General features: G+C 63.4%; 3 protein-coding genes across 6 annotated transcripts in view; all 3 read left to right on the top strand.

The window, feature by feature from the left end:
• The window catches only part of LOC101949469 (Fc receptor-like protein 5), a 47221-nt gene extending 44257 nt beyond the window's left edge, over window positions 1-2964 (top strand). For 2 of the 3 annotated variants that reach the window (XM_065565367.1, XM_042844933.2), the window contains exons 12-15: window positions 154-201; window positions 1042-1070; window positions 1460-1635; window positions 2177-2962. In XM_065565367.1, coding sequence (XP_065421439.1) covers window positions 154-201; window positions 1042-1070; window positions 1460-1635; window positions 2177-2284 — 361 coding nt within the window. In that variant the 3' untranslated portion in view covers window positions 2285-2962. Of the gene's footprint in view, window positions 1-153; window positions 202-1041; window positions 1071-1459; window positions 1636-2176 lie in introns of all 3 variants that reach the window. The other variant, XM_065565368.1, reaches the window with a different exon arrangement.
• Window positions 2665-20727, top strand: LOC122172713 (Fc receptor-like protein 5). The gene is made up of 7 exons (XM_065566516.1): window positions 2665-2687; window positions 3525-3669; window positions 4397-4546; window positions 8658-8789; window positions 17934-18303; window positions 19000-19296; window positions 20249-20727. The coding sequence occupies exons 1-7, from the start codon at window positions 2665-2667 to the stop codon at window positions 20725-20727; spliced, it is 1596 nt and encodes a 531-aa protein (XP_065422588.1).
• A 38-nt stretch (window positions 20728-20765) lies between these two features.
• LOC135975227 (uncharacterized) lies at window positions 20766-25787 on the top strand. 2 transcript variants are annotated; one of them, XM_065565372.1, is made up of 6 exons: window positions 20766-21165; window positions 21495-21791; window positions 22607-23075; window positions 23963-24079; window positions 24409-24510; window positions 25146-25465. In XM_065565372.1, exons 1-6 carry the CDS (start codon window positions 20817-20819, stop codon window positions 25264-25266), a joined length of 1455 nt encoding a protein of 484 aa, XP_065421444.1. In that variant the 5' UTR covers window positions 20766-20816; the 3' UTR covers window positions 25267-25465. The 2 variants fall into 2 exon arrangements, with proteins under 2 accessions (XP_065421444.1, XP_065421445.1); XM_065565373.1 differs by lacking the exons at window positions 24409-24510; window positions 25146-25465 and adding an exon at window positions 25494-25787.
• The last annotated feature ends 1113 nt before the right edge of the window (window positions 25788-26900 follow it).

Raw genomic sequence — 26900 nt, 5'->3', positions numbered from 1 at the left:
CTCCTCCTGCACCTCACAGCCCCCTGGTAGTCACATTGGGAATTGCAGCCACCACCCCCTAGGCCCAGCTAATCCCAGCAGTGCCCCCCTGCGCCCCTCCCCGCCAGGCCGAGCCCCATATTGACTCCACCCCCACCCCCAATTCCCTTCCAGGACCTACTGGAAGAGCCAGGAGCTGCGCCAGTCGCGGATAGCGAGACGGTATGTAAGGGGGCAGGGTCTGGTCTCCCTGGCCCCACCCCCCCAGGGGACTGGCTCTAGGGTCGCCCCCCCAGCCTGGCTCACTCACACCCTCTAGGGGTGACACCAGCACATAGCGGGTCGCACAGCCTGGATGGGGGCTGGGCATTGAGCTCAAGTGACAGGGGCTCCAGTCCGTGGATCCAGGTGGCCGGGGGGGGTCAATCTATGGGGGGAACATGGGTCATAGAAAATAAAGGGGGGATTTCTGTGGCTGGGACACTGTGAATGATAAGGGCGGCTGGGGCCCAGGTGGGGTGTTGGATGGCTACATGTGCCCAGGGGCTGATCTCAGTGGGGAACACTGGGGGAGCAGGGATTATTTGGAGGGTGGGGGAGACCGGGGTGGATCTCAGGGGAAGATGGGGGGCAGGGAGACCAGGCTAGGGCAGAAGTGGGTCAAATAGTGCACAGGACATGAGGGAGGTTGGGGGGAACCAGGGGAGAGGGAAAGGAAAAGAGAACGAAGGAGGGAACTGGAGTGTGACCGAAGGGAACGAGCGAAGGGAATGGGGCGAAGACAGGAGAAATCGATGTAGGAAAGGGAATAAAGAGAGAGAAAAAGGAGGAGAGGAAGAAAAGGGGGAGGGAGGAAGGAGAGAGAATGAAGGAGACGGAGGAGGACAAAGAGGACAATCGGCTAGGAAAGGAGGAGAAAAGAGAAAGTGATGACCCAGAATCCTTTGCAGCAGCGTGAGGCATTGGGGGTTGTATGGGCTGACCTGTCCCCCGCCCCCATAGAGGACAGGGGCCCCCAGCAGCCTCCCGCCCCACCACTGACCCTCCCTTCTGCCTTCGCAGGTCGACTGACATCTCTGGGGTCAATATGTGTGAGTAACGACTGCCCCGCCCCCACTGGGGGCAGCCCTCCCACCTCCGGGTCTGGTGCCAGGACCTCAGGTGTCCATCCCAGCACCGCTGGCCTCCCCTTTAAGAGAGGGATTTCTTACTGCCACACCCTGGCTTCAGTGGGTTACGATGTTGCTACCTAGTGGTAAAATGTGAGAACTGCACCCTGAGGGGGGAACAAGGTGTCACATCCATGGGGAGACCCCAGGGTAAAGGGGGAGTGCAAGCTGGCTGGGCCAAGGGACTGATATGGGGAGGAGGGGAGAGACAGGGCCAAGGGGCCGAGCCATGGGGCAGAGACGGAGGCGAGGGGTTGATATGGGGGGTGGGCAGGATGGAACCCACTCTGACCCCCCTCCCCCGTGGTTAGGTCTCCAGCAGACAATCGAGGGGGGCTGGCCCCAGGCAGCGTCCCAGGACTGGGGGCTGCTCCCCAAGCTCCCTGCGGAGGGGCCCAGGCCGGGGCGAGCAGCTGGGAGGGCAGCACCCCCTAAGGGCCAGAAGGAGGAAGACGACGCAGACTCCGGGGCTGAGTTTGAATTCCCGGTAAGGCCCCCCCCAGCACCCCTCTGCCCAGCCGCCCACTCCCTGCTCCTTTCTCCATGGCATCCCTTGCCCAGATCCCCACTCCCCACCCCACAGCACCCCTCTCCTCAGCCCTGCTCCCTGCCCCATGGCACACCCTGCCCAGCCCCCCATTCCCTGCCCCTTGGCACACCCCTGCTCAGTGCCCCACCCCCAGCCTACTCCCCACCTCACAGCACCCCCCTGCCCAGCCCCCCACACCCAAATCGCTCCTCACCACACAGCGACCCCTGCCTAGGGCCCAACCCCTACCCCATGGCACCCGCTGCCCAGTCCCTCCCCCCGCTCCCCACCCCTTGGTGCCCCCTGCCGAGCCCCCCAATCCTTACCCCTCTCCCCACCCAATGATGCTCCCTGGCCAGTCCCTACCCCAACCCCACAGCACTCCCTGCTCAGCCTCCCACCCTGTCCAGCTCCCTGCCCCACTCCCCACCCTACCTCCCACCACCCCACAGCGCCCCCTGGCTGCCATGACAGATCCATCTTCTCTCCACCTTTCCAGGACATCGATCCAACGTACGCGCAAGTCACGTTCTCCTGCTCCACCTTCCGCCAGGGCCAGGGGCTCTCGGCCTCCCTGGAGCATGTGTACAGCACCCCTGACCTGTGACCACGGCGACCCCCCAGCCCAGCCCCAGCCCCTGCCACTGGGGGTCGCTCTCCAGCAACCTTCCTTCTGCACCCCCACCTGCTGCAAGGGGCCCAGGGGTTACAGTGGCTGGGAGCCAGGACTCCTGGGTTCTATCTCGGACTTGGAGAGTGGGGTCTAGTGGTTAGACCGAGGGGCCCTGGGGGCCAGGACTCCTGGGTTCTATCCCCGACGTGGGGAGTGGGGTCTAGTGGTTGGGGGGGAGGTCTGAACTGTTGGGGTCTCTTCATCCACCAAAGGGGGCAAATTGGGTTGTTATCCCCCCCCGCCTTTCCTGGGGGGGGGGCTGTTCACACCCCCAGAGTCCCTTGTAACTGAGGAAGGAGCCTGGCGATGCGACGATGGTTCAGGAGCAGACTAACCGGTACCGGCTACACCGCCAGCTGCCCCTCGGAGCCGGCCTGGGGGGCCACCAATAAAAGTGTCTTCACAGTTTGATCTGGTTCCTTCTGCGGCTCAATGAAGGATGTGGGGGGCAGCGCACGGGGCGCACCCAGCCTGTCCCGGCCCTGGGGGATAGAGCCACCTGCTTCCACTCCAGAGAGCAGGGGGGTGGGGCTGGGAGCCAGGACGCCTGGGTTTGTATCCCTAGATCTGGGAGGGAAGCTGAGTCTAGTGATTAGAGCAGCAGAGGGTGGGAGGACTGGGTGCTAGGACTCCTGGGTTCTCTCCCTGTCTCTGGGAGGGGAGTGGGGGCTGGTGGTTAAAGGGGGGGGGTCTGGGAGCCCGGACTCCAATGTTTCATCCCCAGCTGTGCCTCAGTTTCTCCCCCTACAGCACAAGGGGGAGCTGTGGGGTCTAACACATCACTGGCACCTGTGGCCTCACTTTCTGCCCCGGTACCCACCTCCCTCCCCGCCCTGCCCTGGCGGACCTTGGAGTTTGCCTCCCCCACCTGATCCCCCCACAGAAGAAGCCCCTCCCCAGCAAGGGAATGGTTTCTCCCCTTCCCTCTCTGGGGGTGGGCTCTCCTCTCCTGGCCCCCCCTCGAGGAGAATGGTTTCTACCGCCCCAAGAGGTACCCTGTGTCCCCCAGGGATGATACCCCCATAACAGAACACTGGACCTCCTCACCCCCTCCATATCCCACCAATAGGACAATGGGCCCCCCAACCGCCATGTTGCCCCCCTACCTGTCCCCCCAAACCATGACAATGGTCTGCCCCACCCCAAGCACCCCCCTCACTCACTCCCCGCCCAGGTCAGTGTCCAGCGCCAGCTCAGAGCTGACCCATTGTGTCTGGGCCCCCCATGCTCCTCCCCAACGCCCCTTCCGCGTCTGCGACCACCGGCGCAGGGGCTGCACGGGGCTGATGGCCGGGACCCTGCAGGAGCTGCTGGCCAAGGTGAGCCCCCCCATTCCCCGTGCTCCCCCTACTACCCCCGACTCCATCCCTCACTCCCCCTATACTCCCTCCACTACCCCGACTCCCCCACCCTGCTACCCCCGACACCCCCATATTACCCCCCACCGATACCCCCTGCTCCCTCCAGCCCTCCTAACTACCTCACACCGCTACCTCTGACCCCCTCGCTCCCCCCAGAACCTCACCACTCCCACAACCCCCCTGAGTCCCCCTGATACCCCATGCCCCCCTGACCCCACCCCACCAGCCTCCGTGTTAACCCCTGACTCCCCCATCCTGCTACCCCTGAACCCCCTCACTCCCCCACTACCCCCTGACCCCCACTCGTTCATGGATCCTCCATACTTTCCCCACCCTGCTCCCCCCCCAGACCCTCCTGTTGCCCCACCCCACTCCCCTGGCCCCCTCATGCCACCCCCCAGCCCCACCCTGCTGCACCTCACCCAGCCCTGCCCCACTGTCCCCCACCAGCGAGCCTTCTCCCCCCCTCACCCCCCATCAGCCTGCAGGACCTGCCAAGCTGAGCCGCCCCGACCTCCCGCACAGACTCCTCACTGCTCCCCCACCCCCTTTTCTGTTCCCCTGTCCACCGGCTGCTCCCCTGTCCCCTACACCCCTCATTGCTTCCCTGCCCCCCAGCTCCCCTGCCCCACACTCTGCCCCCTGCGCTCGGGGTGCTCCCCCCTCACCGCTCTGCCCCCCACAGGCGATGGAGGTGCTGCTGGTGGCAGGGCTGGCAAGGCTGGTGCTGGAGGAGGACGGGACGGCGGTGGAGAGCGAGGCCTTTTTCCAGACGCTGCCCCCCGACACGGCCCTGATGCTTCTGGGCCCTGGGCAGAGCTGGAGCCCCCCATGGGTGAGTGAGCCCAGCCCCACCCTCCGTCCCCCCCCATCCCCCATACAGCCCCTGCAGGGGAGACCCCACAAACACACCCCAGCCCCCCACACCCCTGCAATGGAAACCCCCGTACCCCCCCCAGGAGCCCCCACACACACCCTGCCCCCCCACCCCCACAGGGGAGATGCTCAAGACACCGATTGTCATGGAGACACAGGGACAATGCTCTGGAGCTGCTCCCCACGAAGCCAGGCAGGACTTGGGGGGAGCCTCCTCTCTCGGAGCCGACTGCCTCCAGGGCCAGACGCTCACACGGCTTCACCTTCCTGGGTCTGACCCCGGAGCATCCAGCATCCCCCGCCCCACCGTGCGCTTCCCGCAGCGAGTCCGCCCGGGCGGGGTCCTGGGGGGGCCAGAGGGCCCTGCCCCCCGACTCCGCAGTCAGACGTGACTCTCAGCCAGTGACACAGAAGGTTTATCAGTCGACGGGACCACAGCGCAGAACAGAGCTTGTTAGCACAGAAATCACTGACTTTCAGCCAAGTCCATCTTGGGGGGAGGGGAGCCCAGAGCCAGGGCTCTCGTCCTCCCCCTGCGCCCCAAGCCAGCCAAGACGGACTCTTTTCCAGCCGCCTGGCCCCTGCCCTGCCCGTTGCTCCTCCTCCGGCCTTTGTCTCGCTTCGGGGCCAAGAGTCACCTGGTCCCATCCCCCTCCTGGATCTCAGGTTAGGGGCGGCCATAGCATCCATGCAGGCAGCTGGAGCAGCCCCCGCAAAAGTCACACACCCCTATTGCCACCACCTAGACATTGGTGCAATGCACAGGGAAACTGAGGCACACACAGCATTCATGCCAAACAGTAAGACTCACAAACAACATAACAAGGGAAAATCCCCACTTCGTCACACCCCCTCACCCCACAAGATGAAAAGAACAAAACTGAGGCAAGCGTTTGAGGGCGAGCCGAGATTGAGGTGTGGGGAATTTGCAGGCAATGGGAGCAGGGTGCTGCTGGGAAGTTGGGGGGACAGGGATTAGAAGAGGGGTTCACTGTACACAACTTCCTCTGAGACCAAATTCCCTCCTCGCTGGTGGAACGTGGAGCTCCCAGGTGGGCACGTGGCTACAGGATACGGGGAAAGTGGAGACCAGAGAAGAATCAGGTCTGCCAGGAGCTTATGTTGTGCTGTAGACTAGAGAACTAGTTGTTGTGCTCTCCCCTTGCAGTGAGTGCTGACCCCATTACCGCACTGTGGTGCTAGGGGGCGCTGTGCTGCAGGGACCAGGGCACTCAGTAGTGGGCACTCGCCCCTTGGAGTCAATGCTGACCGCACTGCCCAGGGTGGCGCTGGGGGCACTGCAGGGAGTGGGGTGGGGGATCAGGGGCGCTCTCCCTCACACTCAGAGCTGACCCCATTACCTCACTGTGGTGCTAGGAGGCGCTGTGCTGCAGGGAGCCGGGTGGGATCTTAACAGGGGGCCCTTTCCCATTGTGGGGAATACTGACACCAGTGCTCCCGCATGGCACCGGCGGGTGCTGTGCTCCAGAGACTGGGGTGAGGGGCTCAGCAGGGGGCGCTCTCCTCTCTGAGTTTACCAGGGTTTTGCATCCTGCTCTGGTGCCTGCATCCTCTTCTCCCTGGCCTCTATTCTTGGATTTCCCACCAGGGATGCTGGGCAGCCGCCGCTGATTGTGGGTCACCGGCTGATCCCAGCCGTCATGACTCCTTTGCTGCAGAGCTAATCATGTAACAGATCAGACCCCCCTGCCCAGTCTCCCCTCCCCACTGCCCTGGATCGAACCCTCCACCCAGCAGCCAGACTCCAGGTCTCTCTTCTCCATGCGCAATTCCCACTTTTGACCACTAGCTGGCAACATAGTCTCAACATCACCCCCATAGGGGAGCTGGAGTGTGGCAGTCAGAAATTCCCCACTTAAAGGGGAAGTGGCCATGAGAAGGCCCATCAGACACCTCCCATGTACCATGCCCCACCTCTGAGACCCCATGGGCCACACAGTGGGGGAGAGACGGTAGGCCGGATAGTCCGGAGACAGGGACACTGAGGGCTTCCCGGGGGGGTCTGGGTGGAAAATATGCCTCAATCTTGGCCTCCTTCCACCGAGGGTCTCCAAGCTGCCCAGGGGGGAACTGGGGATGGTTGGGTCTTTGCCTCCCCCCGCCCCCCTCCCCAGCTCCCACCAGAGGCTGGCCCAGGGCATCCCACTCCCATGATCAGAAACCTTCTCCCCATCACCAGCCTCCAGCGAGCCCAGCCCAGCTCGTCCCTTTGTTCTCCTGCCTCCTTTGGCCTCCATCGCTCGGCCCCTCCCCAACCCCTCCCTGAATGAGAGCAGGCGCCATCAGACCCTCCTCAGCTGGTGATTGGGCTGAAACAGCCCAGCTCCCCAAGTCCCCTCTGGTAGGACTGGCTCTCTGTGCCCCTGGACGCCCCTTAAGCCCTTCCCTGCCCCTGTTCCAGCCAAGATCCGACATCTCCCAACTCAGCCCCCAGAACCAGGGCCAGGCTTCCAGCTGAGCTCCGGCCAGCCCCCAGGAGCCCAATGGGATGACCTTCCCTCCAGACTGGCCGTGCTGGGGCTCAGTGGGGCTTAACGGGGGACGGTTCCCACCAGCCACTCCAGGGTGTGGTGTGCAGGGGGAAATGCAGTGCAGGGGCACCAGGGGATGGGGTGAAAGGGGCAGGGGTATGAGGCGCAGGGGTACAGGGTACAGAGGCGCAGGTGGATGGGGTGCAAGGGGCAGGGGGACAGGGTGAAGAGGAACGGGGTGCAGGGGAACAGGATGCAGGGGCGCAGGCAGAGGGTGTGTGGCAGTGCAGGGGGAGGGGTGTCAGAGACCAGACAGAGCTCACCTGTCAGGAACACGGAGACAGGCCGGCTCTCCCCGGATGGCACCTCTCGCCCGGCGCGCAGTGTCCAGTACACACAGACGTACAGCCCGGCCGTCCCCGTCTCAGCCCTGAGCTCCAGCCGGGCACCCCCAGTCGGCTCAGGGACCCCGTCAGCGATCAGCCTCCCTCGCTGCCTGTAGAATCTGTACCTGGCCACCCCCTCGCCCCGGGGAGCTGAGCACCAGAGGGTCACCCGCTCCCCTGGGATGTACACGGGGTGCGGGGGAGCCACAGTGAGATGGGGGGCAGGGGGCAGCTCTGGGGTAGATGGAGAGACTGGGGCAGGGGAGAGGGAAAGAAACAGCTCAGATGAGACCCCGGCCAGTTCATTTGCCAGTGAGCCCAGAGACAAGTCCTGCCCCCAGTGAGTCTGTGACCCCAACCCCCCCCCCCCATTTGCCCCCTGCAGCCCAGCCGGGCCCAAAGTGGCCAGCGCCAGAGCTGGTGTCACGGGGCAGCACCACATTAGATCACCAGTGAGAGCCCCAATCCCCCACATGGCCCCCATCCCCCCACCACCAGCCATGCCAGACTACATGCAGAGGAGGATCCCTCCGACCAGCACCACCCACCATGGGTCAGACTGTAGAAACCAGTGGATTCAGACCCCAGCGTCAATCCCCACCGCCCAGGCCCCACCTATGGGCACCATGTTGCACCAGCGCCTCCTGCTGGTTGGTTCCGGGTCCATCACAGGGCAGCTGGGGCAGGCTGGGCAGTGGTGGAACCAGAGGGGGATGGTTCTGGGGTCCCACAGGACTCCAGAGGGGATTCAGTGTCCTGGCCGGGTTCGCCTGAGGGGTAGGAAGTGGAGATCTCGGAGCTGGCGTTGGGATGGGGCCAGGCCTACATTCAGACTGAACCAGCCAGGCTCTTTCACTCCCCCTGGTAATACACAGGTACTGGGAGCCCAGAGAGAGTGTAGGGGGAGGCCAGGGGCCTGGAACAGAGGCAGAGGAGGAGACCCGCTCTAGGCACCAGCAAAACAAGCACCTGCTTGGGGCGGCACATCCCCAGGGGCGGCACAGCGGCTGGTAGCAGTGGTGGAGGCGCAGCTGGGCCCACATGGCCTCAGCCGCGCAGCGCAGGGCGCAGGGCATCTGCAGCACGCGGGCGCCGCTCACCACCTCGGCCAGGTTGTCGTGGTGCACCTCGCCCATGCCGGCCGTGTCGATGAGCAGGCGCAGCGCCCGTAGCTCACCCCCTTCACCCGCAGGATGTCCGGGGACTTGGCCGCCAGCACCGACTTCTGGGCACGGATCCGCCGGCCGGACACTTCGATCACCAGGTCCGGCTCCTCCGAGACCAGCTGCTGAGGGCTCCAGGGCTGCGCTCCAGCCTGGGGACAGTAAGTGCCAGGGGGCGGCCGGGCGATGTCGCCTCCTCCCGCCTCGGACTCGGACACGTGTTGTTAATCTCCCGCTGGCTCTTCCCCACCCGCTGCAGGAGGAGGCTGCTCCGGGACCCTGCTGCGGGGATTTGTCCCCCGCCCCGGGCGAAGTGAAGCACAAGGAGGAGCTGAAACCGCAGGGAGCTTGCAAAGGGAGCATGGCGCGTTCCCCACCCCCGCTCTCCTCGCCCCCAGCTGATGCGCTCCCTTCCATGGAGCCGGGCGGCTGCTGGCTGCCCCTGCTTCTCTCCGCCTCCCCCAGAGCTTTCCCCGGTGGCCCGAGCTGCTGCTCTGTCCTCCGCAGAGCCTTTCTGGACAGGCCTTTGCCTCCCTGATATTCCCATCACCCGGACAAAGGACACAGGACAGGACTGGGCTCTCCATGGCTCTAGCAGAGGCTGGACCTGGCTAATGTCCCCACCACACACACACACACACACACACACATCGGGCATCAGGCCTCGGCAGCTCCTCCTCCCCTGCAGCCCAGCGCCCCGCTCCGGCAGCACTGTGCAGGGCCAGGGACCGGGTTTTGTTGTGCTGGGGAGCGCAGCCACGTGTCCGGCTCGCACAGAGCCCAACACCCTGTTCTGAGCAGCAGGGTAAGGGGGCCAGGGGGCAGGAGAAGGGGCAGGGAGATTCTGGAGGGGGCAGTCAAGAGACGGGGGGGTCGGGAGTTCGGGGGGGGGCTTTTTTGGGGGGGTGGAGAAGGTTTTGGGCAGTCAGGGTACAGGTAGGGGGTAGGGTCCTGGGGGGAAGTTGGGGGGGGTCTTAGGAGGGGGCAGTTAGGGGACAAGGCACAGGGAGGCTTAGGTAGGGGGTGGGGTTCTGGAGGGCAGTTAGGAGCAGGGGTCCCAGGAGGGGGCAGTCAGGGGACAAGGAGCGGGGGGGGTGTTTGGGAGTTCTGGGGGGGGCTGTCAGGGGGCAGGGGTGGGGGAGGGATCGGAGCAGTCAGGGGACAGGGAGCAGAGGGGTTTAGATGGGTTGGGAGTTCTGGGGGGGGGCTGTCAGGGGGTGGGGAGTGGTTGGATGGGGCGTGGGTGTCCCAGGGGTCTGTCTGGGGGTGGGGGTGTGGATAAGGGTTGGGGCAGTCAGGGGACAAGAGGCAGGGAGGCTTAGGTAGGGGGTGGAGTCCTGGGGGGCAGTTAGGGGCAGGGGTCCCAGGAGGGGGCAGTCAGGGGACAAGGAACGGGGGGAGGGTTGGGGGTTCTGAAGGGGGCGGGAAGTGGGAGGGGCAGGGGCGGGGCTAGGGCGGGGCTCCTCCCGTCCTCTTTTTTGCTTGCTGAAATATGGTAACCCTACACACACACACTCCCAGCGCAGCAGCACAGTCAGTCACCGCTTCGCCTTCCTCTCCCCCCCCGCCCCTTTTCCTTTTTTCCTTTGCGGTTTAAGGTTGAACGTTACTGTGGGTTTTCCTTGCTCAACGCTCCTTCTTGGCACAGGGTCAATTTCAGCCTTGTCTCCCAGCCTGGCCCCCTCTCCCAGGCTGCCAGCAGAAAGAGGTGTGGGGCACTCGCTGCTGAACTTTTCAACTCCACTAATTTCAACACTGGTTAGATCTCTGTAACCATCGTATGTTTGCTGCAGCTTGATTGCTCAGACTTTCCGTGAGTGGCATTGACAGGTCAATGGATAGTAATAAAGGATCTCACTTGCTGTTTCTTGGGGGACTTGGATTTTTTTTTTTCCTGGCGCAATTTAATTTTCTATGAGCCATTTTCCTAGTTTTTTCTTCAGAGTAAGCGACACACGTTCTTTAACAAGTGAAAGATCGTTGAGTTTTAACCGTTTTGATTTACCGGATGTTCGTATCAGCCTGCGTGCATCTCCCAGGATCCGTTTGACTAATCGCACTGGTTTATTTCAGCTCAAAGAGGAGCTAAAGATTTTCCTGGGACTTTCTGCTCTGAAATTTGCAGCAACAGAGTCAACTAAACATGCTGATGTGTGATTATATTTCGGGATTATTGTCCCAATATGCAAACATGTGTAAAAGCCAAAAAGCGGGGGGGTGGGGGGGAGCGTCCCAAAATGTTTTTGCTTGGGGTGGCAAAAAACCTAGAGCCGGCCCTGCATCTGGGGAGGAGAAAGGGGCTGGTGAGCCCCTGAAAACAGTGATAAAAAACCAGCCCCATTCCTGTGCCTGGTGCACAATGAACAATGGGGGGGGGCTGATCTCGGCTGGGGTGTGGGCAGCACAGAGCACGACGGGGGCAGCTCTTCTGGGAAACTCCCCATCGAACAACACGCTGAGGCCCCGTGCTGCAGCCAGAGTCTGTCTCAGGGGAACTAAATGTGCTGGAAACAGGCTCCGGTCCTGTTAATCTCCGAGGAACCCAGGCATCCGAGGTGCAGAGAGCTGATGGAGGGAAACAGGGAATGAGACAGAGGCTGAAGGAGGGGGGCAGTGGGTGACGAGGAGAGAAAGAACAGACACAGAGAGAACGAGACAGGACAGAGGAGGCGTGCGGAGGTCACGTGGGATTTATTTATTGTTTCACAGACACAGTCCGGTCCAGCCAAGCCACAGCGTCTTATCAGCCACGCTCAAGGTGCGAAGACCTGCAGGAAACGAAGTCATTTTACAGCCCTCACCGACCTGTGGGCTGGTTTGGGGGATGGAAACAGAGCGGAAGGAAGAGGGAGACAGAGAAAGAGTGAACGGGCCGGGCTGCAGGGAGGAGTGTGAGTGGGAGCAAGAGTGATGGAGAGAATGAATGTGGGCAACAGAGGAAAAAGACAGAAAGGAAACGGAAGAGTGAGACGAAGAGCAGAGAATGAACGAGGCCCCAACGAAGGTGGGGGGAAGAGGGGAAGGGGGAATGAGGCAGGGGCTGAAGGAGGGGGGAAGGGGGGAATGAGGCAGGGGCTGAAGGAGGGGGGCAGAGGGGAAGGGGGGACTGAGGCAGGGGCTGAAGGACAGGGGCAGAGGGGAAGGGGGACTGAGGCAGGGGCTGAAGGAGGAGGGAAGGGGGGAATGAGGCAGGGGCTGAAGGAGGGGGGCAGAGGGGAAGGGGGGACTGAGGCAGGGGCTGAAGTACAGGGGCAGAGGGGAAGGGGGGACTGAGGCAGGGGCTGAAGGAGGGGGCAGAGGGGAAGGGGGAATGAGGCACGGGCAGAAGGAGGGGGCAGAGGGGAAGGGGGAACGAGGCAGGGACCAAGGGAGGACAGCAGAGGGGAAGGGGGAATCGAGGCAGGAGCTGAAGCCGGGTTGCGGGGGAGGAGGAGGGTCACTCACCCAGCACAGGGAGAAGGCCAGTTAGCTCCATACTGGGTTGAACTGGACGAGTCTGGGAGCTGCATCCCAGGCGCCCGGCTCTGCCTCTCTGCTGACAGCAGCCGGGGCCCCGGGGCCACTCTCGGTGCAGCAGGAGGAAGTGCTGTCCGAGGGACGCAGCCACCGCCCCGCCCCAGCACCGAGGCGTCAAGCGCTGCGGGATCAGAGCCAGGCTGACCACGGCTGGGAATTGGGGTTCCCAGCATGCCTTGCAGCTACCAGCCACTGTGCACTGCCCGAACTGACAGCTCCAGTGTGAGCAGAGAGGGCTTTGCGGGGCGACTCCGGGGGGGGTCGGATCCTGTTACATCTTGTATCCCAGAAATGCAGCCAGCTCTGGGGTAGGGTAGCTGGGGAACAGCCGCAGAGCAACACTGCCTAGGGTCCCCTCATTCTGGGGTAACAGGCAGCGCCCCCTAGTGCCATGCACAGGCACAGAGGGCAGCACTGACTCCAAGGGGACAGTGCCCCCTAGTGAGCCCCCTGCCCCACTCCCTGCAGCACCGTGCCCCCTGCTGAGCCCCCCAGCCCCTCCCCCGAAGCGCCGGGCAGGATTTCTGTCCAGTCTCCTCTCCCCACTTCCTGCAGCGTTTCCAGGAGCTGCTATTTGGGGCCCAGGGGCCGGGCTGTGGACAATGCAGTGCCCGTCCTGGGGACGCGCCGAGGCTGGGCCGAGGGGCCGTGGCTGTTACTGGAGCAGAGACCCGGCCGTGGCCGAGCTGAGAGCCGACCTCAAGCCACAGAGTTCAGCTGATCCGGCTGCAGGCTCTGGGTGCCTGGTGCTGAACTTTCCCCTCTAGGGGGCGCTGGCTCCGCCCCTCAATAACAAGCCCCCCCCCAATCTCACATCACACCCCATGTATCTCTGAACCCCGCCAATATCAGGTCCCACCCTGGAGCTGGGGCATCGGGGTCAGCCCTGACTGGGAGGGGGCAGCGTAACAGCCACAGGCCCCTGCTCCCAACACACAGAGCTCCCGCCCCCTGAGCCAGGCAGTACCTGACCTGGGGCCGGATCAGAGCCAGCGCCCCCTAGAGGGGACAGTACAGGGGTGACTAGCAGCAGGTCTCCTCCCCATCATCCCGACATGCCACTGCAGCTGGGGGCTGTGGTACCAGAGGGGGAGGGATAGCTCAGTGGTTTGAGCATTGGTCTGCTAAACCCAGGGTTATGAGCTCAATCCTTGAGAGGGACATGGGGCAAAAATCTGTCTGGGGATTAGTCCTGCTTTGAGCAGGGGGTTGGACTAGATGACCTCCTGAGGTCTCTTCCAGCCCTGATATTCTGTGATTCTGCCACTGGGCAGATCCTGATGGGGCTGGGGATGTAGTACTGGGGGCTGATGGGTAAATTTTGGGGTGGGGGAGGGTGTCTGCAGCGCCCGCCCCCCCCCCCCCCCGCACCACTTATATAAGGTACCAGCTGATGCTTGTGGGCATGAGAGACCCGAGAAGAGACCCTGCCCCCCGGCCCCCTTGTCCCACACGCCGCGAGAACAGGGCCTCACCGGTCCTTGCGATGGAGACAGGCTGGCTCTCAGGGGATTCTCAGCACCTGTTACACAGCCCTCCTCCTCCCAGCTCCTAACCCCCCTGGACACTCACCCACCCTCCTGCTCCATCACCCCAGGTGGTTTCATGACCCCCAGACAAGAGGCGGCGTCTCCATCTCCCCCATCTCCACAGGGACCCAGGGACGACTGGCACCTCTGGAGACCCAGGGCCCCAAATGCCCCCCTGCCCCACACTGAGCTCCCCCCTGCCCTGTCCCTGGCTGCAGAGGGGCGGACTCAGAGGGGCCCCATATGGCGAGGCTGGGAGGCGCGAGCCGGGAGCTGGAGAGACCCACAGGGTCTGTCTGTGCCCAACAGCCCCAGGACAGAGTCTGTTCAGCCGGGGCCTGGCTCTGCAGGGAGGGACCCAGGCCCCTGCCCCAGCCTGGGAGCAGCCCCCGCAAGGTCTGTGGGGAGAGCAGACAGCTCCAGTGGGGGAGGGGACAAGAGGTAGCAACAGCCCATCCCCCCACCCCCCAGCCAGCCAGTCCCCCACACCCAGGGGCCCTATGGGAGCCAGCACCCCCTAGAGGGGAAAGGCCCCGTGCCCATTTCCCACCCCCTGAGCCAGCCAGTCTCCCCTTCCAACAACACACACAGACCCCCGTGCACAGACCAGGGGATGAATCCGACCACACCAGCCAGGGGATCATCTGCAGCCAGGCTGTAAGAGAGGAGACAAGGGGGGTGAGAGCTCTGGGGTGGGACGGGTGATGAGGGGCAGGAGCGAGGGGTGTGGGGCAAAAGACTCTGGATACTGGATTTACAGTTCATCCCAGTATGTTATGGGGAGGAAAAGAAAGAAAGAAAGAAAAATATTTATTCTGTGTCTTTGGACAGGGCTGGACATGGAGGAGGGTCAGTGGCTCAGGCCGGGGCTGGACGTCAGGACACCTGGGCTCTGATCCAAACAGACCTGGGCCTGGAAAGGTCTCAGGTTCGACAGCCTGTCAGTGGGTCGCAGGCCGGGCTCCTGGCAGGCTGCAGGGGATTCTGGGCTCCCAGGGCCTCAGATCCAGGTCAGCCCTGCCAGGCCAGGCCTTCCCATTGCCTGCCGGGGAGCCAACCTGCCCTGGAGCCTGGGAGCCGTGGGGGAAAGCCCAGCACATGGCAGGGCCCTAGACCCTGGCAGCTGCTGGGTGAAACTGACACAATCCTTGTCAGTTTCACTGTGTGTAAAGGGGGGCCCTGATCCATGTCTGTGCAGCACCTGGCACAATGGGGGGCTTGATCTCGGCCGGGGTCTGGGCTGCACAGAGCATGACGGGGGTGGCTCTTCTGGGAAACTCCCCATCAGACAACACACTTAGGCTCCGTGCTGCAGCTCCCTGCACACCAGCACACACTGTGCTGCACGGCAATGGGGAAACTGAGGCACGACCTCACCCATCGGAGAATAACCAGCTGCAGAGCTAGAGCAGAAGGAGACACCGAGCCCCCACAAGCTGCCTTTGGGGAGCAGGGAAAAGCCCGGGGGAGGGGGACCCAGGCGGGTGTGAGGGGCGCAATACGGAGTCTGCCTGTGTGGAACTGAACCTGCTGGAAACAGGTGGGAGCAAGAGATGGAGAGAGAATGAACGTGGGCGACAGAGGAAAAAGACAGAAACAAATTGTACAGTGAGACAAAGAGCAGAGAATGAAGGAGGCAGGGGCTGAAGGAGGAGGGCAGAGGGGAAGGGGGGACCGAGGCGGGAGGTGAAGCTGGGTTGGGGGGTGTCACTCACCCAGCACAGGGAGAAGGCCAGTTAGCTCCATACTGGGTTGAACTGGACAAAGCTGGGAGCTGCATCCCCCCACACCCGGCCCTCCCTTCCTCTCACTGCACCAAGAGTGGCCCCGGGGTCCCGGCTGCTGTCAGCAGAGAGGCTGAGCCGGGCGCCGGGGATGCAGCTCCCAGCCTCGGCCAGTTCAACCCAGTATGGAGCTAACTGGCCTTCTCCCTGTGCTGGGTGAGTGACCCCCCAACCCGGCTTCAGCTCCTGCTTCGTTCCCCCCTTCCCCTCTGCCCCCCTCCTTCAGCCCCTGCCTCGGTCCCCCCTTCCCCTCTGCCCCTTCTTCTCCCCCTGCCTCCTTCACTCTCTGCTCTTTGTCTCACTCTATAATTTGCTTTTTGTCTTTTTCCTCTGTTGCCGACTTTCATTCTCTCTCCATCTCTTGCTCCCACTCACACTTCTCACCCCATCCCGGCCCGTTCACTCCTGTCTCCCTCTTCCTTCCGCTCTGTTTCCGTCCCCCAAACCAGCCCACAGGTCGGGTGAGGGCTGTAAAATGACTGTTTCCTGCAGGTCTTCGCGCCTTGAGTGTGACTGATACGACGCTGTGGCTTAGCTTGACTGGACTGTGTCCGTCAAACAATAACTACACCCCACGCGACCTCCGCACTCCTCCTCTTTCCTGTCTCATCCCCTCTGTGTCTGTTCTTTCTCTGCTAGTCACCCTCTGCCCCCCTCCTTCAGCCCCTGTCTCGTTCCCTGTCTCCCTCCATCAGCTCGCCACACCTCGGTCACCTGGGTTCCTCAGAGATTAACAGGACTGGAGCCTGTTTCCAGCAGGTTCAGTTCCACATAGGCAGACTCCGGATGGCGCCCCTCACACCCGCCTGGGTCCCCCTCCCCAGGGCTTTTCCCTGCTCCCCAAAGGCAGCGGCCCCTTCCCAGAGATCACTGGGGCTGGTGTCCTCTTCAGGCTCTAGGTCTGCCATTGGTTATTCTCCACTGGGTGAGGCCCTGCCTCAGTTTCCCCATTGCCCTGCAGCACGGCGTCTGCTGCTGTGCAGGGAGCTGCAGCACGGAGCCTAAGCATGTTGTTTGATGGGGAATTTCCTAGAGCAACAGGCCCTGTCAGGCCAGGCACTGCCCAGACACGGATCAGGGATGTGTGAATACAGACAGTGAACCTGACAAGAATCGTGTTAGTTTCACCCAGCAGCTGCCAGGGTCTGGGGCCCTGCCCTGTGCCAGGCTCTGCCCCCAGGGTTCCCGGGCTCCAGGGCTGGCCGGCTCCCCGGCAGGCAGTGGGAAGGCCTGGCCTGGCTGGGCTGCCCCAGATCTGCAGGCCTGGGATCCCGGGATCCCCTGCAGCCTGCCAGGAGCCCGGCCTGCGACCCACTGACAGGCTGTCGAACCTGAGACGTTCCCAGGCCCAGCTCTAGTGGGACCAGAGCCCAGGTGTCCTGACGTCCAGCCCCCATCCGCCGACCCTCCTCCGTGTCCAGCCCCCACCCATCCACCGACCCACCTCCTTGTCCAGCCCTGGCCCCATCCACCGACCCTCCTCCATGTCCAGCCTCCACCCATCCACCGACCCTTTTTCTTTCCTGTTTTCCCCTTGCTCCCCGTAACGTACCAGGAAGGTCTGTAAATCCAGTATCCAGAGTCCTTTGCCCCGCACCCCTCGCTCCTGCCCCCCATCACCCATCCCACCCCAGAGCTCTCACCCCCCTTGTCTCCTCTCTTACAGCCTGGCTGCAGATCCTCCCCCGGCTGGTGTCACCGGAGGGGACTAAGGGACCCGGTTCATCCCCTGGTCTGTGCACGGGGGTCTGTGGGTGTCGTTGTTGGAAGGGGGAACTGGCTGGCTCGGGGGGCTGGAGAATGGGTCACGGGGTCTTTCCCCTCTAGGGGGCACCGGCTCTCATCTGGTCTCACCATGGGGGTGAGTGGCTGGCTGAGGGGTGGGGGATGGGCTGTTGTCATCTCTTGTCCTCTCCCCCCATTTCCTGTGTCTCCTGACCACAGCCCCTGAGTCGGCTGCTCCCAGGCTGGGGTGGGCGGTGGGGGTCTGGGGCCCTCCCAGCAAAGCCAGGCCACGGCTGAGCAGAGTCTCTCCTGGGGCTGCTGGGCACAGAAAGACCCTGTGGGTCTCTCCATCTCCCGGCCCGCACTTCCCAGCCTCGCCACACGGGGGCCCCCTGAGTCCGCCCCTCTGTAGCCAAGGATGGGGTGGGGGGAGCTCGGTGTGGGGCGGAGGGGCATTTGGGGGCCGGGGGCCCTGGGTCTCCAGAAGTGCCAGTTGTCCCTGTGGAGATGGGGGTGTGTGTGCAAAAAATGCCACTTCTCTGGGGGTCACCAGGGCTGATTGAGAGAAAGGGGAAATGGGGGAAAGGGAGGGGTGGGGTCCCAGCAGGGTTGGGGGGCAGGAGTGGGGTGTTGGGTGGGGTCCCAGGACATTTAGGGGGTGGTGGAAGGGGTGTCAGTGTTGCAGGCACTCAGAATTTGGGGCTCTGACCCCCCCCACCCAGGGCTGACTGACCCCCCCATTGCGCCCCAGCTGTTATCCTCCTCTTTCGCCACCCTGCTGACAGTTGTTCCTTTCCCAGCTTCCCAGCTGCCCACCCCGATCCCGGCTCCCCCGGCCCCCGGCCTGTCTCTGAGCCCCCCGAGTCCAGTGAGGGGGCAGCAGGTCCAGCTGACGTGCTCTGTTCCGAGGGGCTCCGGGGCCGTGGAATTCATTTTGTATGAGCAGAGGAGTGGGCGCTGGGAGAGGCTGGAGTCCCAAAGAAGTGGGATCTGGAGGATCAGCACGGAGAACAGTGAACTCAGCCGGACTTTCACCTGCTCCTATCGGGTCCAGAGCAGCCCCCCAAGACAGCCCCACTCCCAGTCTCTGCAGAGTGATGCAGTGACCTTGGCCCTGACAGGTAATGGGAACCGGGGTCGAGATCTCGGCTTTCGCCTTGCCGCAAAAGGAGGGATTAGGAGCCAGGACTCCTGGGTTCTGTCCCCAGCTCTGGGAGGGGAGTGGGGTCTGATGGTTGGGGCAGGGGCTGGGAGCCAGGACTCCTGGGTTCTGTCCCCAGCTCTGGGAGGGGAGTGGGGTCTGATGGTTGGGGCGGGGGCTGGGAGCCAGAACTGCTGGGTTCTGTCCCCAGCTCTGGGAGGGGAGTGGGGTCTGATGGTTGGGGCGGGGGCTGGGAGCCAGGACTCCTGGGTTCTGTCCCCAGCTCTCAGAGGGGAGTGGGGTCTAAGGTGGGCTGGAGCATGAAAAGGGGTTAGAAGACAGGACTCCTGGGTTCTATTCCTGACCGTTCCACTGAATTAGCAGTCGTGCTCTGTGCCTCAGTTTCTCCTTTTATGAAACGGGGATGTAACCGCCTTGACCCACCTCCCATAGGGATCCTGAGGCTTGATTTACATCCCTGCCCCTTGAGCTCCTGGGCGGCACTTTCCCCTGGCTTGTCAGGGAGAGAGACAAGGGGGAGGGGGAGGGGGAGGGGGAGGGAAGTATCCGGCGGTGGGAGAAAAGGAACCAGAAGTGGGTGGGTTGGGTGTTCACGGGATCAGCTGGAGCTGAGGGCAGGGCCCCGGTCACTGATTCCTCTCCCCGTTTGCTCCAGAGCCCCTGCCGGCCCCTGCGCTCTCTCTGAGCCCCCAGCACCCTGTGTATGTGCGGGGAGAGCGGGTGACCCTGGAGTGTTCGGCTCCCAGGGGCCAGGAGGTGGCTGGATACAGGTTCTACAAGAGACACCGAGGCCAGGCCCCCGAGGAGCTGCCTGCTGGGGCCATGGGGCCCTTGGAGATGCTCACAGTGGAGATGGGAGATCCCAGCGAATACAGCTGTGCCTATGGGGTCCTGCGAGCCGGCCGGGAGATCCCCTCCTGGGAGAGCCCCCCCGTGCCCATCGCTGTGATCGGTGAGTCTCACTAGCCTGGCCGGGGGGGGGGGGGGGGGGCACCGGGTAATTCTCCCCCAGCAGCCACCGGGACATACTGGGGACAGAGTCCCCCACCTGCTCAGCTTCGCTCTCTGGGCAGGGCCGCCTGGGGGAGGGGGGCAAGTGGGGCAATTTGCCCTCGGTCCCGCAGGGGCCCCCACGAGAATATAGTATTCTATAGTATTGCAACTTTTTCGTATGGAAGGGGCCCCCGAAATTGCTTTGCCCCAGGCCCCCTGAATTCTCTGGGCCCCAGGCAAGGGAAGAAGTGGGGGTGGGGGCTGGGAGCCACGACTCCTGGGTCCCATCCCTGGCTCTGGGAGGGGAGTGGGGGCTAGTGTTTAGAGCTGGGGGGGCTGGGAGCCACAACTCCTGGGTCCCATCCCTGGCTCTGGGAGCGGAGTGGGGGCTAGTGGGTTAAACCAGGGGATGTGACATCTTAGCTGCGCTGGAGATACAAACTCACCTGCCCCATCCAGCCGACCTTTCTCATTCCACTGATTTCTAGCACATCCCGCCAGGACCACCCCCGCAGCCCGGCTGCCCTGACAAAACCTCAGTCCAATGCTAGCTACCGCCCGCACCTCCGGAGGTTGGGTCTGGGCCATGCCCCGGGCAGTGGGGACCGAATTTGGGATCTCGGGATGGCAGAGCATGAGCCGCCTTGGCTGGGTGAGACCCAGCTCTGTTAGATGAGGCTAGAACAGGTTCCCCAGCAGGGGACACCCCCCAGCTCAAAGTCTCCTCCGAGCCGGCAGCCCATGGTTGGCTTGTCAGCTGTGGCCATTTGAAGGCCCTTGGTGAGATGGGGGCAGGTGTATCTGTAGGTGACAACTAGCCGTGACCCTGTAACCTAAAGGTGATGTCTCCCAAAGTGGGCCGGGGGCTCCCGAATCCCCTAGGACTCCTTCCCCCTCACCGTCTCTTTCAGCCCCCCTGCCTGCCCCTCGGCTCACCGCGACCCCCGCACACCCGGTCTACGTGGTGGGAGAAGCCGTGGCTCTGACCTGCTCGATCCCTGGGGCTCCCACGCTGGCCACGGTTCAGTTCTCCAAGGATGGAGGGGAGCTGCCCTCGCCTCTGCTCAGCAGCAGCCCCATGCTGCAGCTCACCCGCGTGGGCACGGGGCACGCCGGGGCTACGCCTGTCGGTACCGGAGGAGGGAGTCCGGGAGAGAGATCTCATTCCCCCCCCCCAGTGGGACTGTCGCCATCTCTGTGCTGGGTGAGACCTCGTTCCCCGCAGGACCCGCGGGCAGGAGCCTCCAGCCTCCGCCGCGGAGCGACTCCCTGGGCCGGGGACACGCTGGGAGCCGAGGGTGGCAGGGAAGAGGCGAAACAGATGATTGATAGGGACCATCACCATGAACAGCCAGAGGGTCGGGGGGGGGTCCCTGCTGGGGGGGGCTGAGGAGTGTGGGTCTCTGCTGCCCCCTGCTGGAGGGGATGAGTCCTGCTTGGTGTGTGTGTCTCTGCTGCCCCGGCTGGTTTGGCTTCCCCATGTCTCATCTTGTCCCCTGTCCTTTTTCCCCATGTCGCCCAGTGCCCCCAGCTGCCCCCCAGCTCTCTGTGTCCCCGTCCCATCCCGGCTACATCTCCGGCGACTCCGTCACCCTGACGTGCTCGGCTCCCGGGGGCCACACGCTGTCCAGGATCCAGTTTCTCAAGGAGGGTCAGAACCTAGATTCCCAGATGCCTGGCCCTGACCCACTCAACCTCAGCCGCGCCCTCCGGCTGCCCCCCCTGGCCCCATTGCACTCCGGGGCGTACAGCTGTGGGTACTGGTTCCTGGAATTGGGGTGGGAGATCCCATCAGGGCTGAGCCACCCCGTCCACATCCTGGTGCTGGGTGCGTGCACGTCCCTCCGGAGAGTGGCACTGGGTGGGGAGGGAGAGAAGCCGCTGATGGCCCAGCACAGCTGTGGGGGTGGATGAGGGCCACCTGGGGGGGGGGCTCTCACTGGCGATCTAACCGGGTGCTGCCCCGTGACACCAGCTCTGGTGCTGGCCCCCCCGAGGATCTAGGCTGCAGGGGGCGAATGAAGATAACAGAGGGTTGGGGGCACAGACTCACTGGGGGCAGGTCCCCGTCTCTGGGCTCACCAGCTATGAACTGGGGCGTCTCATCTGAGCTGTCTCTTTCCCTCTCCCCGGCCCCATTCTCTCTGTCTACCCCAGAGCCACCCCGCTCCCCCTGGCTCACTCTGGCTCCCCGGCACCCCATGTACGTCCCAGGGGAGCGGGTGACCCTCAGGTGCTCGGCTCCCCGGGGCGAGGGGGTGGCCACGTACAGATTCTACAGGCAGCCACGGGGGCTGATCGCTGACGGGGTCCCTGAGCCGACTGGGGGCGCCCGGCTGGAGCTCAGGGCAGAGACGGGGACGGCCGGGCTGTACGTCTGTGTGTACTGGACACTGCACGCCGGTCGAGAGGTGCCATCCGGGGAGAGCCGGCCCGTCGCTGTGTCCGTGACAGGTGAGCTCGGTGTGGTCTCTGATACCCCTCCCCCGTGCCCCTGCACCCCGTCCATCTTCACCCTGTCCCCCATTCCACATTCCCCTTTCCCCCTGCACCCCAACTCTGATCGCCCTGCACCTCGTGTCCCTGCACCCCATCCCCCTGCGTCCCCGCACCTGTTGCCCTGCATCCCTGCACCCCGTCCCTGGCTCCCCTTCTCCCCATCCCCCTGCACCCTACATACCATACCAGAGTGGCTGGGGTGAACAGTCCCCAAGCTGAGCTCCACCAAGCCCCAAAGTGGGCCAGGTCTGGGGGGAAGGTGACCCCATTGGACTCCTAGGGGCTGGCTGAGCTCAGCGGGAAGCCTGACTCCAGTGCTGGGCACCCGTGTTGGGAGACAGAGGGGACTGGAGGAGCTGGGCTGGTTCACCCCAATCGCCGTCTGAGCGGGGTCTGATGGTGCCGTAAACGCAGCGGGGGGGGGGGGGTTTGCAATGGCGGCCAAAGGAGGCAAGAGAACAAAGGGGATGAGATGAGCCGGGCTGAGCTTGCTGGAGGCCGGCCATGGGGAGAAGGTTTCTGATCATTGGGGGTGGGATGCCCTAGACCGGCCTCCGTCAGGACCTAGGGGGGCAAAGACCCACGATCCCCAGCTCCCCCCCGGCTGCTCGGAGACCCTCTATGGCAAGAGGACAAAATTGAGGCACGTTTTCCCCCCAGATCTCCCCGGGAAGCCCTCTGTGTCCCTGTCTCCGGACTATCCGGCCTACGTGGCTGGAGACAGGGTGGAAATTAACTCCTTGGCTCCCCCTGGTGCCTCCCCGGTGCAGTATGGGCTCTACGAGAGTGGGGAGCTGCTACAGTCCCTGCCGGGAGACGCTGGGACTCGGTGGATGGATCTTCAAGCCAGCAACATGAGAGATGCCACCTGGTCCTTCTCCTGCACCTACGTGGAGCTGATCGGGGGAGGGAAGTGCCCTCCTACGCCAACGACACCGTCTCCGTGTCCGTGTTCCCGGCGCTGGCCGCCCCTTCCCTGCGGCTCATCCCGCCCCTCCCGCTCTATGTGACGGGGGAAACGGTGATGGCCGAGTGCGTCGTCCCTGCTGAGCCCTACGTCCCCCGGGCCCACTGGGTGCTGAGAGACAGGGAGACACTTCGAGAGCAACTGGGGCCATGGTTCCCCCTGAACGTCACCCCCCAGCGAAGGTGGGACCTACCGGTGTGGGTACAGCACCGAGCTCCACAGACGCCACCTCCGCTCACCCCCCAGCGAGTCGGTGCCACTGAGCGTGACTGGTACGGACACCCACAGCCCCCGTTCTACATTATAGACAGCCCTCCCCCGCCCCCTGCTGCCTTACTGCCCATTATACAGTATAGCCGCCCGTCCCCCACCCCCACTCTCTGCTGCCCCTAGTGCCCATTATACAGTACAGCCGCCCCTTCCCCACCCCCACCCTCTGCTGCCCCTAGTGCCCATTATACAGTACAGCCGCCCCTTCCCCGCCCCCACCCTCTGCTGCCCCTAGTGCCCATTATACAGTACAGCCGCCCCTTCCCCAACCCCACCCTCTGCTGCCCCTAGTGCCCATTATACAGTATAGCCGCCCCTTCCCCACCCCCACCCTCTGCTGCCCCCTAGTGCCCATTATACAGTATAGCCGCCCCGTCCCCACCCCCACCCTCTGCTGCCCCTACTGCCCATTATACAGTACAGCCGCCCCTTCTCCACCCCCACCCTCTGCTGCCCCTAGTGCCCATTATACAGTATAGCCGCCCCTTCCCCTCCCCCACCCTCTGCTGCCCCCTAGTGCCCATTATACAGTACAGCCGCCTCTTCCCCGCCCCCACCCTCTCCTGCCCCCTAGTGCACATTATACAGTACAGCCGCCCCTTTCCCACACTCAGCGCTGGGATTTCTCTCCCCTCCTTTTCCCAGATTGTTGCCTGCCCTGGATGGGGTCTGGAGAAGTTATTGGGTCCCCAGCGCTGAGTGTGGATCCCCCGTCCGGAGTGGTGAGCGAAGGGCTCCCCCTGCTCATCACCTGTGCAGCCCCCGGGGACACCAGTGAGAGGACGTTTCACTTCTACAAGGACGGAGCTGAGATCATCCCTGGGGACACAGGGTCTGAGATCAGCACCACAGAGCCCAGCACCGACTCTATGAACTTCTCTGTGCTCAGCGTCCCACGGGCCGGTCCCAATAACACTGGGCAATTCAGCTGCGTTTATGAGGCGAACATCAGTGGCAGATGGATCCCAGCCCCCCAGGAGCCGGGCTGTGAACGTCACCGTGACAGGTGAGGCCTGTAATCGCACCCCGCAATAACCCCAGCACCCCAACACCTACAACCCCTGGGGGACACCCTGGAACCAAGACATAGCACATGTTGGGGGCAGGGGCGAGAGAGCCACATGCAGCCCCAGGGGTGCAGTACCTGAGCCTCACACCAGGTGGCATCATTTCACCATGGGCGGTACCAAGAGCATCTGGCAGGCAAAAAATCCCTCCTTAAAGGGGAGGGCCCAGATTCTGCCCTGCCCTGGATGGGGTCTGGAGCAGATAGTGGGTCCCCAGACACTGCCCCCCCTTGTTCCTGGCTGTTAACTCATCCCCTCCTTTTACCAGCCTGGTCTCTGCCCATCCCCCTGGTGGCTGGGTGCGGTGGGGCTGCCACGGCTCTGGCTCTGCTGCTGCTGCTCATCCCCCTCTGCAGGAAGAAGGCGGCAGGTGCGTGAGGCGTAGGATGGGGAATGGGACCCAGGCGTCCGGGACGGCAGCACAGGGCATTCACCCCTAGGGGGCACCGCAGCTCTCAGTGCCTGTGGGGGATGGGACCCAGGCATGAGGGACGGGAGTGTTCACACCTAGGGGGCAACTTCAGCGCTCTCAGCCCCCACAAGGGGTGACATGGGATAGCAAGAGCCAGTTGCAAAGGACTGTGGGTAACTGGCTAGAGCAGGACCGCCATGCAAGGGATCATGGGTAGTTGGGTACCACAGGACTCTGGTGCAAAGCACTGTGGGTAACTTGGCACAGCAGACTCCTGATACAAAGGATTGTGAGTGATTTGGCTTTGGGGGGGAGGGAATACAAATATGGGGCTGAGACCCAGCCAGCTTCAGGTGGGGGGTAGGACGGGGGATGGGACCCAGGCATCCAAGAAGCAGCACAGTCACCTCACCCCTGGGGGAGCTGTTCATGTCCCAGACCCAGGGGCCGGACAAACTGGGAGGGGGGATGGGACCCAGGCGTCTGGGATGGCAGAGTGATCGCCCTTAGGGGGCACCGCAGCTGGGAAGAGACGGGGACAAGAGACTCTGTGGAATCTCGCTTTAATTCAATCTCTTTCCTTCCTTCCCCAGCTACCCGCCGGCTCTCGACGTAAGTTCCTCCGGGTCCCCAGGCCCCTCCGTGGGGCCGGGAGCCGTTTGTCCCTGGGAGGGCAAATCTGTTCCAACAGGTCCCTCGATCCCCTGGGGATAGAACCCAGGAGTCCTGGCTCCCGACTGGGCCCCACTCCTGCCCCACAGGGCAAAATTCTCTGGTTTCCCCCATTCTCTCCTCCTGCACCTCACAGCCCCCTGGTGGTCACATTGGGAATTGCAGCCACCACCCCCTAGGCCCAACTAATCCCAGCAGTGCCCCCCTGCCCCCCCCCCACCAGGCCAAGCCCCATATTGACCCCACCCCCACCCCCAATTCCCTTCCAGGTCCTACTGGAAGAGCCGGGAGCTGCGCCGGTCGCGGATAGCGAAACAGTATGTAAGGGGGCAGGGTCTGGTCTCCCTGGCCCCACCCCCCCAGGGGACTGGCTCTAGGGTCGCCCCCCCAGCCTGGCTCGCTCACACCCTCTAGGGGCGACACCAGCACATAGCGGGTTGCACAGCCTGGATGGGGGCTGGGCATTGAGCTCAAGGGATAGGGGCTCCGGTCCGTGGATCCAGATGGCCGGGGGGTCAATCTATGGGGGGAACATGGGTCATAGAAAATAAAGGGGGGATTTCTGTGGCTGGGACACTGTGAATGATATGGGGGGGCTGGGACCCAGGTGGGACATTGGATGGCTATGTGCGCCCAGGGGAACACCGGGGGAGCAGGGATCGTTTGGAGGGTGGGGGAGACCAGGGTGGATCTTAGGGGGAGATGGGGGGCAGGGAGACCAGGCTGGGGCAGAAGAGGGATCAAATAGTGCACAGGACATGAGGGAGGTTGGGGGGAACCAGGGGGGAGGGAAAGGAAAAGAGAACGAAGGAGGGAACTGGAGTGTGACCGAAGGGAACGAGCAAAGGGAATGGGGCGAAGACAGGAGAAATCGATGGAGGAAAGGGAATAAAGAGAGAGAAAAAGGAGGAGAGGAAGAAAAGGGGGAGGTAGGAAGGAGAGAGAATGAAGGAGACGGAGAAGGACAAAGAGGACGATCAGCTGGGAAAGGAGGAGAAAAGAGAAAGTGGTGACCCAGAATCCTTTGCAGCAGCATAGGGCATTGGGGGTCGTATGGGCTGACCTGTCCCCGCCCCCATAGAGGACAGGAGCCCCCAGCAGCCTCCCGCCCCACCACTGACCCTCCCTTCTGCCTTCGCAGGTCGACTGACATCTCCAGGGTCAATATGTGTGAGTAACGACTGCCCCGCCCCCACTGGGGCAGCCCCCCACCTCTGGGTCTGGTGCCAGGGCCAGGGCCGGCTCCAGGGTTTGTGCCGCCCGAGCGGGAGTGAGGGACCGTCCGCCGAATTGCCGCCGAATAGCTGAACATGCCGCCCCCCTCCGGAGTGGCCGCCCCAAGCACCTGCTTGGCAGGCTGGTGCCTGGAGCCAGCCCTGGCCAGGACCTTGGGTGCCCGTCCCAGCACCGCTGGCCTCCCCTTTAAGAGAGGGATTTCTTACAGCCGCACCCTGGCTTCAGTGGGTTATGATGTTACCACCTAGTGGTGAAATGTGAGAACTGCACCCGGAGGGGGGAACATGGTGTCACATCCATGGGGAGACCCCAGGGTAAGGGGGGGGGAAGCTGGCTGGGCCAAGGGACTGATATGGGGAGGAGGGGAGAGACAGGGCCAAGGGACCAAGCCATGGGGCAGAGACGGAGCCGAGGGGCTGATATGGGGGGTGGGCAGGACA

This window comes from Chrysemys picta, chromosome 13, assembly GCF_011386835.1.
Source record: "Chrysemys picta bellii isolate R12L10 chromosome 13, ASM1138683v2, whole genome shotgun sequence".
In the NCBI taxonomy this organism is placed as follows: Eukaryota; Metazoa; Chordata; order Testudines; family Emydidae; genus Chrysemys; species Chrysemys picta.
Note: the sequence above shows the minus strand (reverse complement) of the source record. Positions and strands in the feature narration are given on the sequence as shown.

Coding starts and splice junctions, on each gene's coding strand:
- LOC122172713 (XM_065566516.1), top strand. CDS start 2,665: ATGGTTCAGGAGCAGACTAACCG. Junction 4,547..8,657: donor AGAGCTGGAGCCCCCCATGG/GTGAGTGAGCCC, acceptor CTTCACCCGCAG/GATGTCCGGGGACTTGGCCG. Junction 8,790..17,933: donor TGCGCTCCAGCCTGGGGACA/GTAAGTGCCAGG, acceptor ATTGCGCCCCAG/CTGTTATCCTCCTCTTTCGC.
- LOC135975227 (XM_065565372.1), top strand. CDS start 20,817: ATGTCTCATCTTGTCCCCTGTCCTTTTTCCCCATGTCGCCCAGTGCCC. Junction 21,792..22,606: donor CGTCGCTGTGTCCGTGACAG/GTGAGCTCGGTG, acceptor TCCCCGGTGCAG/TATGGGCTCTACGAGAGTGG. Junction 24,080..24,408: donor TGTGAACGTCACCGTGACAG/GTGAGGCCTGTA, acceptor TCCTTTTACCAG/CCTGGTCTCTGCCCATCCCC.